The 21,668-nt window shown below is 43.2% G+C and overlaps 1 protein-coding gene across 2 annotated transcripts in view; it reads left to right on the top strand.

Annotated features, from left to right (window-relative positions):
• The window catches only part of LOC141111843 (uncharacterized), a 320,382-nt gene that overhangs the window by 220,964 nt on the left and 77,750 nt on the right, over positions 1 to 21,668 (top strand). For both annotated transcript variants that reach the window (XM_073604002.1, XM_073604000.1), the window contains one exon: positions 9,235 to 9,336. In XM_073604002.1, coding sequence (XP_073460103.1) covers positions 9,235 to 9,336 — 102 coding nt within the window. The remainder of the gene's footprint in view (positions 1 to 9,234; positions 9,337 to 21,668) is intronic.

Genomic DNA, 21,668 nt, shown 5'->3' with positions numbered 1-21,668 from the left:
TATGTTATCAAACTGTTATCTTAGTAAGTAACTTTAAATGTCACCCATAAGGTATATCCCCATACTAAGTGCACATCCATTTAAAAGCTGATCAGTCTGAGTCGGTTCAGGGCAACATAGGCAAAACAAAAAAAAAACAACAAAAAAAGAACCCCAAACCCCCCCACCCAACACCCCTGACCCTAATGTTGCTTCTCCTCCCCCGATTGTCAAGGTCTTCAATGTGCCTGTTCATGTTAATAAAGTGCTGCATGTGGTTAGAAGATACTATCTCCAGCTTATGAATTGCCTTGTCCCTCTATCTGCCTGCACTTTCGGCCACCGCCATCTTTTCATTTATCACCATCATGCTCGTTTTCAGATCTGTTATGGCGGCTGAGAACGTAGCTTTGATGTCCGCAGCAAACACAGACATGTCTGCAAACGTGAGCGGGTGGTCCGGTCTGGACTTACCCCTGCTGATGTCTTCGGTAGCTGACATCGAGTCCTCGCTCTCCCCTTCCTCCTGAGGCATCAGCGCCATCTTGCTTCTCGTGGACCCGCTGCGAGCTGCTGAGTTGTGCCTGAAGATTTCAGCTATGTTGGCTTTGGCTGAAGCCGAATTTCGGCGTGTCCGGGATCTGGGGGTCCAGTGTAGCTTTCTGCCCGGCATTTGTAAGCTGTAGGTCGGGTGTTAGGCTTAGAACCTCCGCGTGTGCCTCAGAGCCTCCTCAGTGAGCAGCCATCTCCGCCGCGCACCAAGCCACGCCCCCTTGAACTCTTTTTTATATATCAGTTTTTTTATATATTAGTTTATTTATTTTTTACACTACTTTGTACACTATTTTACAGTTTTATATATTCACTTTAGCGCTTGAGTACCTAATAATTTTAATCCGTATAAAGGGTTCCTCCTGGGCGTTACACAGTGTGGTATAACACACTAAAACAATTGTAATCCAAATGAGTGACTAGGTGTCTTTATATGAAGAAACAAAACATTTAACATCCGCTCTTGAACGCTGAAGTCTATTTGGATGTAATACTCTCAGACTTAACTATCAGTCCCAGCAACACTGTGTACAATTCTAAAGATGTGTGTGTAATACTCAAATAAACTTCTGGGTAACAACCCTCTCACCACACAGGATCCAAGCAGGTGGATGTCTCCGGTTCAGCAGTCCTCAGTTCCGTATGGAGGCACCACCACGCCGTCACACTGTTCCGTTCACAAACGACCGTGAGTCCTCGGTTATCTCCCCACGGGTCTTCCGGAACAATCACGTCTCTTGTCCAGCTCACTGCAAAGCGATCGCAGGATACTGCAGCTGCTCCGCTCCTTCGCAAGGTAGGCCGCAACCCTGTGGGACACACACCCACAGAGTCCTGCTGACAGGCCACGCGTCCCAGGAACAAGAGCCCTAAAATGGCCGCTGCTGACCCTTTTATATCCTCCCACAATGCAGTTCAGTTCTAACTTTGTCCAGGAGCATTGTAGGTGGGTCAAAGCTACAGTTCCGAAGTAAACAGTGAATCACTTCCATGTCACTTAATCCTAAGACGTAAACTTATTGTGCTTTATCAATTGTCCACAAGATGGCACTAACACAACTATTGTACTGAATAATACACATAGAGCTAGAAACAACAGTTGTCAGCGCTACATTATGAAAAAATCAACACATTTTTGAGTTGTTAAACTTTGTGCTCAATAGCAGTTCATCAAAGCCTAGTGCATTGTGGGTCCATTTGAAGGGGTCATCAGGTAGAATATGTCACCCGGTACTGTATAATGTGGCATTGCCCTCATTTATATGATGATAGTACCCAATAAACTCTTGGCTGAGAATCACTATCTAGAGTGAAGAAGAGGTTAATCTAAGAGAGCCACTCTCTGATTTCTTATTGATAAGGAGGGCTATAGGTGTGAAGTCACACAGGAAGAAATAAATTAACTGAGTAGCTTTATTTACCCCCACTGCTACCAGTGGTGGCCTGTCCACAGGGGGCGCATGGGCGCTGCCCCCCCAAGCTGAAAAAAAAAAGGTGCCCTTTAAGAGTGTCCAAGCGCCGGACACACGGCAGTCTATGGGAAGCTTCCCAGCTTGCAATCAGCAGATTGCAAGCTGGGAAGCTGATTTGCCTGCATTTAGGGCGTGTGCAGGGCCCAAAAGATGCTCCCGCACACACTCCCATTCTACACTGATTAGTTTCTGTCCTCCCTTCCTGCATTTTAATTGGCGGGGATTGGAGGACTGTGGGCGATGCACACTCGCGTCACTTCTGGTTTCCCGGCTCACTGCAGTGTGAAGTGGACACCAATGACGGACTGAGACTGCCAGTGTGGCTCCATAACGGCAGAGGTAAGCCCCTATGCAGGGCAGTAACTAGGCATGGACGGGGGAGAAGCGGCTTTGTAAAGGATGCAGGACGGAGGAGAAGCGGCTCTGAATAGATGCAGGGACTGAGGGACAAACTTGAAGTTGGAGCAGCTCATCCTCTCAGTAACAAGCAAATGCAGGGAAGTAAATGGACATAAGAAATTCCATTGAAGTGAATAAGAGGCGTCTTAATGCACACTACTGAAGTTGCTCTGACTTCAGAAAAGTTTCCTGTACTACTTCAAGGTGACTTCTAGCCGACTTGTACCCATAGATTTCAATGGAAGTTGCCTCCAAGTCAGATCCTTATTTTAATTGATTTGATTTGGATCCGACAATACAGGAAGATTACCCAGGAATTCCCTGAAGTGTCTTTGAAGTTGCCTCAAAGTTGCCTGGAAAGTTGTGCCGACTTGCAGGTCGCTGTAGTGTGAACCGGCACTGAGTGTGCAGTGAATGTTCTGTTACCAGGTGAGGAAGTTAACCCTTTAATTCCCTGCATTTGTTTTGTCGGTTTCTCTTATTACCTACTGGAGGTAGGGAGGGTTCAGACTACTGTGATCTAAGACATGGCATGTGATTTGCACCCGCACTGCGGTGTGAATTACATGCGATGTCTGTGAGATGCGAGTTCAGCCGTACACTGTATACAGTTGTATGGCTGAACTCGCATTAGATTTGCAGGAAAAAAAGTGCAGGGACTTGTTTTCCACCACACTGAAATCGGATTGCATGGGTGTTCTCACCTATGCGATCCGATTCCTGTGTGAGTTCACACTGCGATCTGTGAACTGATCTGGGGGTGTCATTAACATTGTAATGACATCCACAGCGGTTCGCAGAGGGCAGTGTGAAATGCCTGCGAGAGAGATGCGATGCGGGAACCGGCCCTGGAATCGCACTGGTTCCCGCATCACATCAGTGTGAACCCGGGCTAAAGGAGAAGGACATCTCATAAAACCAGGGCTGGTGCTCCATGCTTCTAGATTAGTAGCATCCACTATTTTGGAATTCAACTGTTTGTTGAACCCGGGTGTATTATAAGGATGAGGATGATGATGATGACTGGTGTATTATACAAGGATGAGGATGATGATGATGACGGTGTATTATAGAATGATGAGCATGGGTGTATTATACAAGGATGAGGATGATGATGATGGGTGTATTATACAAGGATGAGGATGATGATGATGACTGGTGTATTATACAAGGATGAGGATGATGATGATGACTGGTGTATTATACAAGGATGAGGATGATGATGATGACGGTGTATTATAGAATGATGAGCATGGGTGTATTATACAAGGATGAGGATGATGATGATGGGTGTATTATACAAGGATGAGGATGATGATGATGATGGGTGTATTATACAAGGATGAGGATGATGATTATGATGGGTGTATTATACAAGGAGGAGGATGGGTGTATTATACAAGGAGGAGGATAGTGATGACAGGTGTATTATACAATGATAAAGATGACGATGATGATGGGTGTATTATACAAGGATGAGGATGACGATGACGGCTGTATTATACAATGATGAGGATGACGATGAAGGGTGTATTATATGGAGATGAGGATGGTGATGATGGGTGTATAATATGGGTTTGATGACGAGGAGTATGATGATGATGATGATGATGGGTGTATAATGTGGGGATAAGGATAGTGATGATGGTGTATAATATGGGTTATGACGATGATGGGTGTATTATACAATGATGAGGAGTATGATGATGATGATGATGATGATGATGACGGGTGTATAATGTGGGGATAAGGATAGTGATGATGGTGTATAATATGGGTTATGACGATGATGGGTGTATTATACAATGATGAGAAGGATGATGATGATGATGATGATGATGATGATGACAGGTGTATAATGTTGGGATAAGGATAGTGATGATGGGTGTATAATATGGGGATGATGATGATGGGTGTATTATACAATGATGAGGAGTATGATGATGATGATGGGTGTATAATGTAGAGATAAGGATAGTGATGATGGTGTATAATATGGGTTATGACGATGATGGGTGTATTATACAATGATGAGAAGTATGATGATGATGATGACGGGTGTATAATGTGGGGATTAGGATAGTGATGATGGTGTATAATTATAATATGGGGATGACGATGATGGGTGTATTATACAATGATGAGAAGTATGATGATGATGATGACGGGTGTATAATGTGGGGATTAGGATAGTGATGATGGTGTATAATATGGGGATGATGATGATGGGTGTATGATATGGGGATGACGATGATGGGTGTATTATACAATGATGAGGAGTATGATGATGATGATGGGTGTATAATGTAGGGATAAGGATAGTGATGATGGTGTATAATATGGGGATGATGATGATGGGTGTATTATACAATGATGAGGAGTATGATGATGATGACGGGTGTATAATGTAGGGATAAGGATAGTGATGATGGTGTATAATATGGGGATGATGATGATGGGTGTATTATACAATGATGAGGAGTATGATGATGATGGGTGTATAATGTAGGGATAAGGATAGTGATGATGGTGTATAATATGGGGATGATGATGATGGGTGTATTATACAATGATGAGGAGTATGATGATGATGGGTGTATAATGTAGGGATAAGGATAGTGATGATGGTGTATAATATGGGGATGATGATGATGGGTGTATTATACAATGATGAGGAGTATGATGATGATGATGGGTGTATAATGTAGGGATAAGGATAGTGATGATGGTGTATAATATGGGGATGATGATGATGGGTGTATTATACAATGATGAGGAGTATGATGATGATGGGTGTATAATGTAGGGATAAGGATAGTGATGATGGTGTATAATATGGGGATGATGATGATGGTTGTATTATACAATGACTGGAGCATCAGGGTGTCAGACAGTGTCAGTGAGTGGGGCCACATCATGTCTCGTTGGCTGCTTTGCAATACATGATTTTAGGGATTTCTGCCATGCCATGTACTGACTACGTTACACTACATAATAATCACAAATTGTGAGTACATCTGTCCTGTAATGTATACAGCTATACACACTAGACATGTGCATTCGTTTTTGTCCGAATGCATTTTCGTCCGAATTTCGGGTATTTTCGTTATCGTTTTAACAAATGATAACGAACGTGCAGAATCCGAAAACTGAAAGATCCGACATAAACAAATGCTTTATTTTCCTTTTCGTTGCGACAACAGTTCGATATAGATAGGAGATTCAACATGAGGCTGACAATAGTGATCTGTGTCCATCGAACCTGTGGTCGAATGTGCCTAACCTTAGCTCTATTAGTCCAAATTTATTCTACATAGAGAGAAAAGATTCGACATAGAGAGAAAAAATTTGACATAGAGAGAAAAGATTTGACATTATAGAGACAATAGCAAAAAAGGTCGAATGTGCCTCACCTAACTCTATTAGTCCAAGATTATTCGACATAGAGAGAAAAGATTCGACATGAAGATTCAACGAAGCAGTCACCGCAAGCGGACATTTATGGTCAAATGCTCTGCCCATAGGCTATAGAAGAATTCTAATGTTGGTTGACTAGTAATAATAATTAATAAATATAATTCTTACTAGTGTCATACAACATTAGAATTCTACTATAGCTTGTAGGCGGAACATTCGACCGTAAATGTACGATTGCGGCGTCGTACAGTTTAGCTGCTCCATCGAATCTTCTTAGAACATTCGACAGACACCATAAGCCTTCAATGACAGATTCAACCTTAATTATTTCGGATTTTCAGACGAATGCATTTTTTTAACGAAACAAAACAAATAAAAACAAATTTCGGGAGTAACTAAATAAATTTATTTTTCGGATGAAAACGAAATTCCAAAACAAAATATTTCAGTGTGCACATGTCTAATACACACCCACCTTCTTCCTTCCTGTATATAGAGACCATCCTCCATCATCACTGACTGCAGATATACATCATTATCAGTTTCGTTGGGAGGGGGGGCTGACAGAGGCTGGAGCCCCCAGTGTGTCCCCAAAAAGCCCCGGGTCTCAAAATCCCTAAATGCATTATTAGCCCTGAGCCGCGGCAACAGGAAACAATGTCCCGCCAGTGCAGCCGAGTGACGTACAAAAAGTCCCGCCTCCTATGACGGACGTCACACTTGTCCAATGCCGAGACCGCTGGACGTGTGACGTCCGTCATTGGCGCTGCCGGGTCCAGGAGAAGGCGGGAATAATGCTACGGCTGCACTGGGCACTGGGGGGTCCCCACTGAGCCACTCGCTCTGTGTAAATGGGCGGGCGGCTCTTCTATCCTGGCTCTGGCTGCCTGGTGCCTACAGGGCTGTCTGTGAGGTGGTGAATGCCGGGGCCCGGATGAGTGTACTCCGACACTACAGGTAAGGCTGAGCACTGAGCAGCAACAATCTGTGTATGTCAGATAGGTCAGTCATGTATGTCAGTCATGTATGTCAGGTAGGTCAGTCATGTATGTCAGGTAGGTCAGTCATGTATGTCAGGTAGGTCAGTGTATGTGTCAGGTAGATCAGTGTTAAGCAAGTGAGCCTATCACCCTCCCCGAGCCCACCCCCCAACCACCCTACCTCACTCCCACCCCCACCTCCTGCTTTACCCCCGGGCTGAAGCCCCTGGTCTTTTTCCCACCTAGCAAAACCCCTGATCATTATTACTTTATTTTATTTCAGGTACTTAAATAGTGCCGTCAATTTACACAGCGCTTTACATATACATTGTACATTCACATCAGTTCCTACCATCAAGGAGCTTACAGCCTAAGGTCCCTAACTCACATTCATACATACTAGGGACAATTTAGACAGGATCCAATTAACCTACCAGCATGTCCTGTTACTGTATACAGGACAGATGATGTATATCTGCAGTCAGTGATGATGGAGGAAGGTCTTTATATACAGGAAGGAAGGTGGGTGTATATAGCTAGCTGTATACAGGACAGATGATGTATACCTGCATACCCTGATCTGTGAGGCTGAGCTATATACCCTGATCTGTAATGCTGAGCTATATAACCCGATCTGTGAGGCTGAGCTGTATACTCTGTCCTGTGATGCTGAGCTGTATACTCCTGACACTATGGAATACAGGGGACGGAGTGGGTGGATTATATAAGGGGTGGGGCTTATGGGAAGTGGGAGGGGTAAAAAAGGAAGGGCGGGGTCTGGCGCCCCCCCATCCTAAAACTTCCCCAGCCACCACTGACTGATACCTGTTAATGTTGCAGAGCACTGCAGCATAGTGTTATAGACAATAGACAGAGGGGGTGGCCATAGCTAATCTCAATGGTTACACGGTCAATAAATCCATAGCTGATAACTTGTATAGATTGTTTCTGTAGGTTGAACCAGTGCTCCACAGTTGACTCAATTTGCCAAACAGATGCGCTCCTATCTTTTATTCTTTTTGAAAGACTGTTTAGTGTGGCCAATAGTATTTTAAACCAAAAGTGCACAACACTTGACTACAAGTAATAAGGACTGGATAAGCCTTAGATTTCTGCTATCCATTAATTTTTTGGGTTTACAAACTATTTATTAAGGTATACATAATATCATAAAAAATACAGAAGATGACATATGTCATAAGTACAGATTTATACCATAAGAAAAAAAACACAATTTTGAAGCATATAAAGAATCTCCAAAGTATATAGAAAATCAAAAGAGCGCCCAGTGGTTTGCTGCCCATTCCTGATATCACAGAATACACACAGACACCACCATCCCCATTCACTCCACCAACCAACATCATTAGTAGCTGCTAAATAATAAAAATACTCCATTCCCCATAACCTCCACCACCCGAGGATGCTGTGTTAGTTAGTCATGGCTACCACTCCTCCCAGCCACAAAAATCAACAGACTTTTGTATCTCCCCCTCCTGCTGTCAAAGGGGAACAATGTAGAGCACACCTGCAGACCACCCGGTCAGATGATATGACAAATCAGCTTCAGCTCCTCCCAAGCCACGCCCCTCCCTGGTATTCTCAAACTAAATGAACCATTTGGAAGATAGTACCCCATAATGATGGAAAGCACTGGGTTTAAACTCAGTTGAGCTTTGAGCAGCACTTGGTAGTGTTTATGTCTCTCCTACTTCTGTACTATTCTCCCCCCACTAAAGAAAATCCTATTCCTCCAAATATAGGGCCCTCCCACAATACAATTTTCAGTTTACAGCAAGAAAACCTCGGATTCTTTGGTAAAAAGTACAGTATGCACCTAACATTTTTCATTTTCTGTGTGAAGTTTTGTAAAGGCGGATCGATTTTGGGTGGTAGATTCACAAATTGCTCAATTCACAAGTACAAAAGTAATGTTTTTTGTTCATTACAACTTCCCAGTGTTTGTTCTCAGCTTCAGGATCTCTCAGCATTGGTTGTCACCAGGAGCCATAACAAGGTTTACATCTTGTTTTCTTAGCATCTCATGTAACCTTACCTGAGGTGGTCGTATCTGGAGGTCGAGAGTAAAAATCTTTTTTTTAATCAAATAAACTTGAAGAAGAAAACTCTTCCCACAGTGTAGACATCTGTAGGATAGAAATGGACAACCATGGAGACACAAGTGATGACCGAATCATCAATAGAATAAATAATGGTCACAATTCCTTGCTGCTCCTGGAAATCTGGGACCGGCTAGAAAAATGAAAATACAGAAAAGGAACCCAGATCACCCAGAATGATCGGATCATAAATGTGTGATCGGTTTAAGATGTGTGACTGAAGTATAATAAATGTTGTGTAGATGCAGCAATAAGTGTGTAGTCAGTATATTGGACAGTGACTAATATTACATCTATTGTGCTTTTCTTTTATAGATCAGCGATTGGGCGCATATTTTTCATTATGTTGTTCATTTATGATTTCTTTAATACCGTTTGCTTCTTTTGGGAGGCTTTTGTGGAAATATTTCAGAACAGGTAAGTGCCTGAAAGAGTAAAGAAACAATATAGAGCAGAAGGGTATCAAAAGGGAGATATAAATTGGATTTAAAGTGGAACTTTAGTCAGAGAATGAAGTTCTGTTAGATGACTTCAGGCTGGACCCTTTTGCTGGTACAGTATAGATATGTACAGCATTAAAAATAAGTGTCTATACTGTTTAAAATCCAATAATACACTGTATCACCCCTCTCTGCACATGCTCAGTTGCCCTCCATTATTAGGCACTGCACCAAATTTGTAGAGGCCGATCTGCTGACGGACTGCATATTTACTGCTGCTCAGGGGCTCTTGGCTTCAGCAACATGGCTGCTTCCAGCAAGAAGAGCAATGCTGGAGGCAATTTACAGCACACACAAATTTTGGTAGCATAATCATTAATATTGAATGTATGCTCCTTGCTAAAGAACATTATTTTTTATCAAGTTGTTATGGGTAAAGTTCTGCTTCAGGCTCGATTCACATCTATGCATGTTGCTTTTGAGCGTTTTTGGAGGTTTTTTTATTCATGCTTGCCACGTTTTTGAGCAGCGTTTTTGCGGCGTTTTTGCGGCGTTTTTGCCGCGATTTGCGTTTTTGCGTTTTTTTTTTTTTTTTATTTTTTTTTTAGTCTTAAAAAAAATAAAAAAAAAAAAAAAAAAAAAAAACGGCAAAAACGCACCAAAAACGCACCAAAAACGCTGCAAAAACGGTGCACTTGCGTTTTTGATGCTTGTCCATTGAAATCCATTACATGCAAAATGCTGCTTTTTGCATGAAAAAAAGTTCCCGACCCTTTCCAAAAATGCAGAGGTACAAAAAGGCATTGATGTGAACATGTTCCATAGGAACCCATGTTAAAAAATTCCCGTGCATTTCTGCAAAATGCAAAATGCATCAAAAAATGCGCTAGTGTGAATGGAGCCTCAATGGGGATTTTGCCAGCTTATACCTTCTGTCTATATCAGATCTGAGCTATGAACATTATATCTTATTATCCAAAGGAAATCCATTAATATTCAGTGTGATTGTTTATAATTTTCTTCACAATTATGCCAATCTACTGGGCCATGTCTTCTTCATTAACACAAGGTATACACTGTACAGTGCATCCAGAAAGTATTCACAGCACTTCACTTTTTCCACATTTTGTTATGTTACAGCCTTATCCCAAAAATGGATTCAATTCATTATTTTCCTCAAAATTGTACAAACAATCCCCCATAATGACAACGTGAAAGAAATTTGTTTGAAATCTTTGCAAATTTATTAAAAATAAAAAAAGGAAAAAAATCCATACAATAAGTTCCATCACAGAGGGGGCGTGACCAGATGTTGGAGTGAGTGGAGGTGTGTGAGCTCTCTCCCTGCTCTATCCCCCCCCCCGTGGCCATCCAAAACAGCCTAGCTATATGTGCGCTTTATTTCCCTGCAAAATATAATATCTGCTCTGCCTGTCCTGTGTGTTCTCCGGCGGGGCCGTGTTGGTGGAGTCGCTGTGGCTGGAGAGCGGGGAGAGTGAGGGAAGTCGGCTTCGGTGGAGACCTTCAGAGTGGCGAAGCGGAGTCTGAGCTGCCCGCATTGGCTTCAGCTGGTTGCCCTGGAAACGGCTCGTGATCCCGCGAGAGGTAGCGAGGCAGACAGCATCCGTTCAACACAGCGAGAGGCGCCAGCCAGGAGTGTCCCAGTGTGATCTAGCTGTTTGAGAAGCGCTTAGAGGTAACAAGAGGCAAATAGGCGGAACTCAGAGCATAGTTATTGGTATATTTTATTACAAGTGGATCCATGAGTGTACCATAATATGCACAGGCTTCAAAGCTTGTTAAATCTCAGACTGCCAAATATCTCCCGATACTTTTTTATATATTACCTTGCATCACTACACAGCCGGCCATGACAAGGAAAAAAGCGTTAAATTTTTGTAAGGGCTCATTGAGTAACTTGTGTGACCAGTTAAGAGGCCTAAAGGAAGAGCTATGTTAAATAGCTTCAAAGAACGGTGGAGAGAATAACTACCCTGGAGGAGAGGCTAAGCCTGGTTGAGAATATTTTACACCCAATGAGACAAGAGTTTAAAACAATGCAAGCTCAGCTTGGCTTATATAAATTCAAAATGGACGAAATGGAAAACAAGTTGCGCAGGTACAATGTGAGGGTGATGGACCTCCCGGAGAGAAGCGAGGGTTCCTGTCCTGCAGAGTTCATGGAAAAATGGCTCAGGAAAGTATTCGGGACAGAGACTTTCTCGGACCTTTTTGTCATCGAGAGGGCTCATAGAGTACCTACTAGAGCTCTATCATCAGGGGGCCGCCCTAGGCCAATGATTATGAAATTGTTCAATTACAAGGATAAGGTGACATTGATGCAAAAATCTAGAGAAATGGGGGGACATTTTCTATAACGGAGCTAGAATCTCACTGTACCCAGATTACTCCCCGGACTTACAAAAACGTAGGGCAGAATTTATGGACGTCAAGCGCAGCCTACGGAGTTATAAAATCTCATATGCATTGCAGTATCCAGCGCGTCTGCGTATAACGGCCCTTGGGACAACCCATTTTTTTGATTCAGTTGTAGGGGCTACAAAATGGCTTGAAGATAACAAAAAGGACTTATAGAGATATAGAATTAAGTGGTTAAATAATTTATGTTAATTTTTGAAAATGTTTGCAGATTTTTTTTTCTTCTTTTTCCTCTTCTTTTTGGATATTTTTTTTGTTAAGGAAGTTAACTTAAGGATGGTATTGGGGGGTGGGGTTTGGTTGGTGAAAGACACAAATGAAAGATGTGGTGTTGTTTGTGAATTTTTTTTGTAATATTGACAATCTTGATTTGGGAAAGGGTAGGGAGGGGGTATGTATGGAAGAATAAGGAAGATAAATCACATTTATGTTGGGCAGTGGAGTATTGGTTGGAATGGGTTGAAAGGGTAAAAATGTTTACAAATAATGCCCTTAGGGCTATCCTAGTTAGGCATGAGGGGAGGGTGGGGGGGGGTTATTTAAGGGTCAGGGGGTAAATGTGGAAAATAATATAGATGGGAGGAGTGACAGGGTGGCAAAAGGGAGTTGCAGGGGAAGGTTAGGAGAGTGTTACATCGCACATGCACCAGTGGAGGGGAGACAGATAATAACAGCGTACACATGTTTATGTTATTTACTTACATTAAAAAATAATTTAGAAAGTGAAGGAAGACAGGGAATAGGAAACAAGGGTTTTCTTTTTTGTTTTCTTTTTTTTTCACAATATTATCACTGATTGCAGTTTTGGGAGACACTAATAAACAAATGAATGTTTTTTTGGTAGAAGGACAGGGACGCCTGGAATGCAATGCTAGGCATGCGGGTGTATCATTGATGCTGTCTCTTGGTTACTTCCTTTTTTTTTCTAGTATTAAACCCCCCCCCCTTTTTTTTTTCTTCTGTTCTTTTCTGGTTAATTTTTTATTTTTTGTAGATGCCGTTTAGAACCCTAAAAATAGGCTCATGGAACCTTAGGGGATGAGTGATCCCACTAAAACAGCTACTGCATTGTCGGAATTGGAATCTTACGGAGTCAAACTGGAATGCCTTCAGGAAACACATTTTACCAATGACCCCAAATCACAAATTCGGAGGAAGAAATTTCAAGAACAATTTCACTCAGTTTACTCCTCTTATTCTAGGGGAGTGAGCATACTAGTAAAGAGAGGAGTGTTATTTCCTGCAGAGATGTTAGAATAGACACATTGGGTTGTTATATTTTTTTGAATTGTTTAATAGAAGGTAAACCATTTGTGATTGCAAATGTGTATATTCCTCCCCCATTTAAGTTGGAGATTCTGTATGGATTATTAGAGTTTGTGGAGGATAAGGTTGATACCCCGGTTATAGTGGTGGGGGAATTTAATGCGGTGCTTAGTAAAAGAATGGATAGGTTCCCACTAGGGGTTCGGACGGAAAGGGTGGCAGAAGGACGCTAAGCCCAATTCCTTGAGGAGATTTGATGGTGTGACTTTTGGAGACCTCGAAACCCAAACAATCGGCAATATTCTTGTTTTTCGCGGTCACACTCTACACTCTCTCATATAGATATGGCAATAGGTAATAGTGAAGCACAACGGCTAATAAATAAAATAATTACTGGCCAAGAGGGATATCAGATCATTCACCCCTGACTCTAATGGTATACACAATAGATGTACTCAGAAAATGTGGACAATAAATCCACTATGGATGGAGTTAATAGGGAACCCAGAAGAAATAACTTCAAGATTAAAAGAGTTTGTAGAATTTAATACAGGTACAGCGCCAGTGGGGGTAGTGTGGGATTCCCTAAAAGCATTTCTTAGGGGGCTTTTAATTCAATAGGTGACAAAAATAAAGAAGAAATCAAGGGAATGTGAGGAGCATATTAGAAAGGAGGTGATTGAGTCTGAGAGACAGTATGTGACAGACCCAACCCCAGAGAAGCAGGAGATATGGCTTAAGAAGCAGCAGGAGTATAAAATGGCAATTATTAGAAAAACCGAGAATAAGAGACTCTTTCAGAGACAAAATTGTTTCGGAGAAGGGGAAAAAGTCAGCCGTATGTTGGCGCTCCTAGCTAAGACTAATTCTCCTTCTTCAGTTATTTCTATGATTAGTACCCCAAATGGTGAAATCTCGTCTGATCCTCTCGTGATTATGGAGACACTCTCCAAATTTTATAGGGATTTGTATAAATCACGAAAGGGTTCAGATTGGGGAGAGATGGATAGGTTCTTAGAGGGCGTTGAATTGCCAACTCTTTCGGTAAACAAAAGGAATGGACTGGAGTCTCCAATAGCCCTGGAGGAACTACAACAAGCAGTGGCGGATATGTCCAACCTGAAATCCCCGGGCCCAGATGGGTTGCCTTTAGAGACCTATAAATATTATGGGGAGGTGTTACTCCCAGAGCTTCTAAAAACATTGAATTGGGTGGCTATAAGGGGTAGACTGTCCTCTTCGATGTTAGAAAGAGGGGAAGGTCCAACTTGACGTATCCTCCTATAGACCGATATCACTATTGTGTTCTGATGTCAAAATTTTGGCAAAAATGTTGGCAACCAGGCTAAAAAAGGGTATTTCAAAACTTGTACACCTGGACCAGTCAGGGTTTATTTCCAACAGGTCCACCAGTGTGAACATCAGAAGGGTATACATGAACCTTCAGGTCCCGACAGAAAACACGGGCTCTAGGGCTGTTTTGTCTCTGGACACAGCCAAGGAGTTTGACAGCCTTGAATGGGGGTACCTTTGGTGGGTGTTGGAGAGGTTTGGATTTGGCCCTTTATTTATCGGATGGCTGAAAATATTATAAAATCACCCAAGCACCAGATTAAAAATTAACAAGGAACATTCAGAAAAGCTTCCTCTCGAGAGGAATCCGTTATCACCCCTGCTGTTCGCCCTGGCGATGGAGCCATTTACAGAAGTGGTGAGATCATCAACTGGATTACGGGGATTTAAGAGAAAATGTCGGGAAGAAAGGATAACACTGTACACTGATGTTTTATTTTTTCTGGGAGACGCTGGGTCCACATTGGAAAAAGTGATGAATATGGTGGAGGGGTTTGGTAGGTTTTTGGGCTTAGTAATTAATTGGGAGAAGTCATCGCTCCTACTGGTTGATCCACTCACTGAAACCATCCCAAGGGGAATATCCCAGTTGAAAGTAACAGAGAAGATGAAATATCTTGGTATAGCTCTGTCAATAGATCCTAATCAGTATATCAGGGATAATTTAGTCCCACTTCTATCGACATTTAAAAGGAAAAGTGATATCTGGTACAGACTCCCTTCGTCTGTGGCAGGACGTGTCAACCAGGTCAAAATGATATGGATGCCACAGTTACTGTACATACTCCATAATTCCCCAGTTTGGATTAGGGGAAAATGGTTCTTAAAAGTACCTACCCTTTTCAGGGAATTAATATGGAAAAAAGGCCAGGCCAGGATCAGTTTACAAACGCTGCAGCGACCCACTAGTGAAGGGGGAATGGCGGTCCCCCATCCGCACAGTTACTATCTGACAGCTCAATTACAGCAAATGGGGGGTTGTGCTACCCCGGGAGGGGCGAATGCCAGTGGTAAAATTATGCTACAGGGGAAGCCACATAGATCATTGGTGGAAGTGTTGGAGGCAGGCTCGCTACAAGGCGAGTGGCCAACACTTAAAATGGTCACTAAACTTTGGCAGACAGTTAAGAGAACCATGGGGTACAGAGGAGCCACAGAATATTCGCCCATTTGGCATAATAAGTATCTGCAGGAGCTATTAACTGTCGAGAAAAATAAGATATGGGAAAGTCATGGAATAAGTCGGCTGATACAACCGTATGAGGGTACGGGATCCCAAATAAAACATTCTATAGTTATTTACAGATTAGACATGCCTTGGACAACCAGTTCAGGGATTGCCCATTTGAATGGAGTAAGACCCCACTCCTCAATAAAATAAGTAGGGCAGATACTACTTAAGGTCTTATATCTGAGATATATGCACAAATAACAGGTAGAATTAATACGCAGGAAGTGCCCTCTAGGATCAAAGAAAGATGGGAGGCTGACATGGGGGAAATAACTGAGGATCAATGGAAGAGGATTCTCGAATTTGGTACATTGGTGTCGGTTTCTCCTTCACAACAAGCTTCACATCTGTTATTGTTACATGGAGCTTATTACACTCCTAAGAAATTGTTAATGTTTGGACGTAGACTTGATGACAAGTGTCCTAGATGTAGGGGGACTGGGGACCTCATACATATGATGTGGAGATGCCAAAAATTGGTCAGATATTGGTCAGAGATTTTAAAAATGATTAAAACTACATTCAGGATTAAATTAGAGCTAGAAGCTAAAGTATGCGTCTTGGGCCACATCAATGAAAACTTAGGGGAATGCGAGTATAATTATAGCGACAGCGAGGTGCCTGTATCAAGCGAGGAAATTAATAGCACAATCCTGGCAATCAACTATGCCCCCTACTCCGGCAGAATGGGTTAGGACTTTAAATGCATTAGTGTGGAAGGAAAAAACAACTTTCATTAGAAAGGGTAACTATAGTAAGTTTGTTAAGACATGGAAACCCTGGCTCCAAGGGATGGTATGTCCCCTATGAACGTCGCATTAGAACCCCATAGAAACGTTTAGTTAAAAGGGGGGAATGTTAAGGGAGGGGGAGGGAGGGGCGAGAAGGAAAAGGAAGAACCAAAGAAAACAGTTCCTAACAAACGTTGCATTTAAGGAATAACATACATACAGAAGATGAACATTCTAACAGGGAAGGGAGGTGGGAGGGTGGGGGGTATAGGTTATAAAGAAATGTTGGTAATGTAGGCACATTAGATAATGGATAAAGGATATTTGAGAGGTGTATCTAATTGTACATGTGTATTTCTTTTTTTTTGTTAATGTGGAAAATAATAAAAATATTTAAAGAAAAAAAAAGAAAAAAATCCCATGTACATACGTATCACAGGTTCCTCCCATGTACATAAGTATCGCAGGCTCCTCCCATGTACATAAGTATTACAGTCTCCTCCCATGTACATAAGTATCACAGACCCCTCCCATGTACATAAGTATCACAGGCTCCTCCAATGTACATAAGTATAATATCATGTTTCCACTGATCATCCTTGAGATATTTCTACAACTTGATTGAACTCCACCTGTGGTAAATTCAGGTGATTGGACATGATTTGGAAAGGCACACACCTGTCTATAGAAGGTCCCACAGGTAACAGTGCATGTCAGAGCACAAACAAAGCCATGAAGTCCAAGGAATTGTCTGTAGACCTCCGAAAACATGATTGTATGGAGGCACAGATCAGGGGAAGAGTACAGAAACATTTCTGCAGCATTGAAGGTCCCAGTGAGCACAGTGGCCTCCATCATCTGTAAATAGAATAAGTATGGAACCACCAGGGCTCTTCCTAGAGCGGGCCGCCCAGCCAAACTGAGTGATCGAGGGAGAAGGGCCTCAGTCAGGGAGGTGACCAAGAACCCGATGGTCACTCTGACAGAGCTCCTGTGTTTCTCTGTGGAGAGAGGAGAACCTTCCAGAAGAACAACCATCTCTGCAGCACTCCACCAATTAGGCTTGTATGGTAGCGTGGCCAGATGGAAGCCACTCCTTAGTAAAAGGCACATGACAGCCTGCCTGGAGTTTGCCAAAAGGCACCTGAAGGACTCTCAGACCATGAGAAACAAAATTCTCTGGTCTAAAGAAACAAAGATTGAACTCTTTGGCCTGATTGGCAAGTGTCATGTCTGGAGGACACCAGGCATGGCTCATCACCTGGCCAATACCATCCATACAGTGAAGCATGGTGGTGGCAGCATCATGCTGTGAGGATTTTTTTCAGTAGCAGGAACAGGGAGACTAGTCAGGATCGAGGGAAAGATTAATGCAGAAATAGTAGTAGTACGTAGCTACGGGACAACTCTGTTAATGTCCTTAACCACGTCAATACAGGGCATTTATACACCCTTCCTTCCCAGACCAATTTGTAGCTTTCAGCGCTCTCACACTTTGAATGCCAATTACTCAGTCATGCAACACTGTACCCAAACACAATTTCTATCATTTTTTTCATACAAATATAGCTTTCTTTGGTGGTATTTAATCACCACTGCGTTTTTTATTTTTTGTGACATAAGTGAAAAAAGAGCGAAAATTTTGAAAAAAAAAAACAAAACTTTTTTTTAGTTTCTATGATAAAATTTTGCAAATAAGTCATTTTTGTTCATAAATTTGGGCCAGATTTTATACTGCTACATCTCTTTGGTTAAAAACAACCCAAATTAATGGATAATACTTAGTGTCTGTGAAAGTTATAGAGTCTACAAGCTATGGTGCAAATCATTGAAAATTGATCACACCTGATGCACTGATGGCCTATGGCCCCCTTCACACAGACATGTCCATGTGCGGGCTCCGCTTTGCTCAGCGGGGGATAGCACTGTCGATCCCCGCTGAGCAGGCAGATAACAGGTCTGTCTCTACACACTGTGCATCGACCGACCTGTCAGAGTGCCGCTCTCCTGTATGGGGTTCGGATGAAGATGGACTGTAGAGTCAATTTTCATCTGATCCGATCCACAGATGGATGGAAAGCACCTGTCACAGTCCATCTGAGTACCCGAGTACCTGAGAAAGGAGACAAGCAGACTGTGAGGGAACATGCCTGCAGGACTGGAGCAGGCTCAGTGAGGTCTATTTATCAGCCAGGAGGCTTAAACTGTTTGCTGGACTTTTGATTTTTTTGGACTGTGTTTACTACCCCTGCACGGAATTATTTTTGTTTGCTATACACGATGACCAATAAAGACAGGCAGGAAGCCCTTAACCTTACAGGCGGTTTGGGTCACCTCTCTGGGAACTCTCCTCCTTGAAGCTGAACCCCACAATTAGTGGAGGATGCTGGGCAATTCCTCTACTGATCCTCGCTGAAAGGAGTTGTGTCAGCGGTGTTAAAAAGGACAGCAGTGTGCCTCTATACCCCTTATAGGCACAGTGTACTGCAGTGTAAATGTGAGTCTGAGTCTGAGAATGGATGAGGGGCAGGCCTGGCCTAAAGACCTCTGGGCTGCAATTGTGGCACCGCTGTTAGCAGGGGACTCCCAAAAGGCATTCTTTGACTTGACCACTGAGGATGCCTGAGATTATGACAAACTAAAAGCTGAAATCTTGCAGCGTCTGGGGGTCACAGTGGCAGTGAGAGCGCAGTGAGTACACAGCAGCAGATTCAAGGCAGAAAGATCTCCCCCTGCTCCCAAATGTATGACCTAATCAACCTGGTCAAACAGTGGTTTCAGCCTGAAGTACTCAAAGGGCCCTAAATAGTGGAGAGAGTGTTGCGATTGACCGGTTTCTGAGAGCTCTGTCACCCGGGTTGCAGAGGTGGGTGAGGCAAGCTGATCCAAATACAAAGGATGATCTGGGTGAGCTGGTGGAATGCTACTTCGTTGCAGAGGATCACATTGTGGGGTCTACAGGTTCAAGGGCCCTTGTCGTACTCTGATGCCTGTCCTTGTTTGCTCGGTCAGGCCTAGTTGCAGATCCGGACATGCCGAACTCTACTGTAAACATAAGGGGGAAAAGCGTGCATGCCCACCTGGACTCTTTTAGTCTGGTTACCCTGGTCCATACCCAGCTTTTGGACCCGGAACAGCTGATCCAGCTTCAGGTAGGAGTGGTATGTGTGCATGGTGACTGTAAAAAGTAACCCACAGCATTGGTTACCTTTGAAACCAGCTCAGGATCTGTTTGCCATGAAGTGTCTGCGTCCCCTATCTTATTTCACAGTGTAATACTGGGGAGAGACTTTCCACTGTTCCAGGAACTCTGCAGTAGGAAGGATAAGAGTACTGAGCCTGGACTTTCTAGTGGGGGGGACCCTAATCTCTTTGAACCAAAGGCTTATGAAAATACTGTTGGGGTGACCAAGATAAAAAAATGTTTCCCCTAGCAGTCTGTGTGGATGAACTGGAAGTGACCCCCTAGAGTTCCCGGGTGTGCAGGTGCTAGAGGTCTTTCGGGATAATCATGACATGTTGTGTCGGGTTGACAAAATTCTGGGTGAGATTGTGGAACAACTTGTGGTGCTTGGCCCTTATAGGAGGACAGTGTTGTACCTGGCCCATACACATCCTATGGGGAGGTCACCTGGCCAATGAAAAGACCAAGGAACGTATCTTACAGTGTTTCTTTTGGCCTGGGATACATGCCGATGTAAAAATCTATTGTGAGTCAAGTCCTGAGTGTCAAAAGGCAACCCCCTATGCGCCATTACCGAAGCCCACAGGTGCCATTGCCTGTGACTGAGGTTCCCTTTGATAGAATTGCCATGGGTCTGATAGGGCCAGTAGTTAAGTCTGCTAGTGGCCATCATAGTCCTAGTGGTCATGGACTATGTCCCCCCGGTATCCCAAGGATGTTCCAGCTTCCTCTAAGATGATCCCCAAACAGTTATTCCAGATCCAAAAGAAGTCCTAACTGACCAAGGGACACCCTTTATGTCAAAGGTAATGAAAGAGTTGTGCAAGTTGTTCAATATTTAGCAGCTGCATACTTCAGTTTACCACCTTTGTTAGAATGGTTTGACAAAAACCCTAAAAAGTATGCGCAAAAAAGGTGGTTGATAAAGACGGGAGAGACTGGGATTGTCTTCTGCCATATTTGTTGTTTGCAATTAGAGAGGTCCCACAGTCTTCCATGGGGTTTCACCCTTTGAACTTCTGTATGGGAGGCAATGCCAAGGGTTGCTGTATATTGCAAAAGAAACCTGAGAAAATGAAACCACTCCCTACCGGAGTGTCATGAAGCATATCTCAGCCATGCAGGATATAATTGCCTCGGTAATGACCCTTGTTTGAGAACACCTTGCAGCAAGCCCAGGAAGCAAAGAGTACAGTGTACAATAGGTCAGCTAAGGTTTGAACTTTCTATCCAGGGGATTGCATGCTTGTTTTAATTCCCACGGTGGAAAGTAAGTGCCTTGCTAAATGGCAAGGACCCTATGAAATACTGGAAATTGTTGGGGAAGTAAACTATAAGGTATACTAACCAGACAAGCAGAATAAGAAACAGATCTCTAATGTGAATTTAATCAAAGCCTGGAAAGATAGGGAAGCCCTCCTACCCTGGGTGATCAGCCACTAAAGAAAGAGGAAGGCATAAGTGAGGTTCAGATACCTGAGTCTATGTCGGTGTTACAACAGCAGGAGGTGAGAGAGTTTCTACAGTGTAATGAAGGTTTCTTCTCAAAGTTGAAGGCTGAACAAATGTAATTAAACATGATATTGTCGAGGGGGCGTGGTCTGGAGCTGCATGGGGTAGGACGCACGGCGTGAGAGCTCCGCTTGAGACATATCCTAACCTGAGATCCTAGGGGCTGTATCCCTCACTGAAAGACTCCTTCGAGATCCGTACTACTAGCTGACATTGTGCCCATCATGTCTCCTACAAAACGGTCCGGAGCAGCGGCGAAATTGGCACAGTATCGCCATGATGACCGAGACCCAGGAGAAGAAGATGGCGCCGCTCAACCTCCCCCGCCAGATGACCAGGCCTCCGGAGACACCGTCAGGGTACTGGAGGCAATAGCTCTCTGCCAATCTATCCTCACCTCCAGAATAGAGGAAGTAAAGATAGACATCTCACTAATCCATCAGGATGTTCACAAACTCCGTGAGAGGGTGACAGAACACCGTGTCGAACACGTGGAAGAGGGCCTGCATCCATTACAGATCACCACTGAGCAGCTACAGCATCAACTGAACATGGTTCTATCCAAACAGGATGACATGGAGAACCGCCTCAGG

The sequence above is a fragment of the Aquarana catesbeiana genome, linkage group LG11 (genome assembly GCF_042186555.1).
Source record: "Aquarana catesbeiana isolate 2022-GZ linkage group LG11, ASM4218655v1, whole genome shotgun sequence".
NCBI lineage: Eukaryota > Metazoa > Chordata > Amphibia > Anura > Ranidae > Aquarana > Aquarana catesbeiana.
Note: the sequence above shows the minus strand (reverse complement) of the source record. Positions and strands in the feature narration are given on the sequence as shown.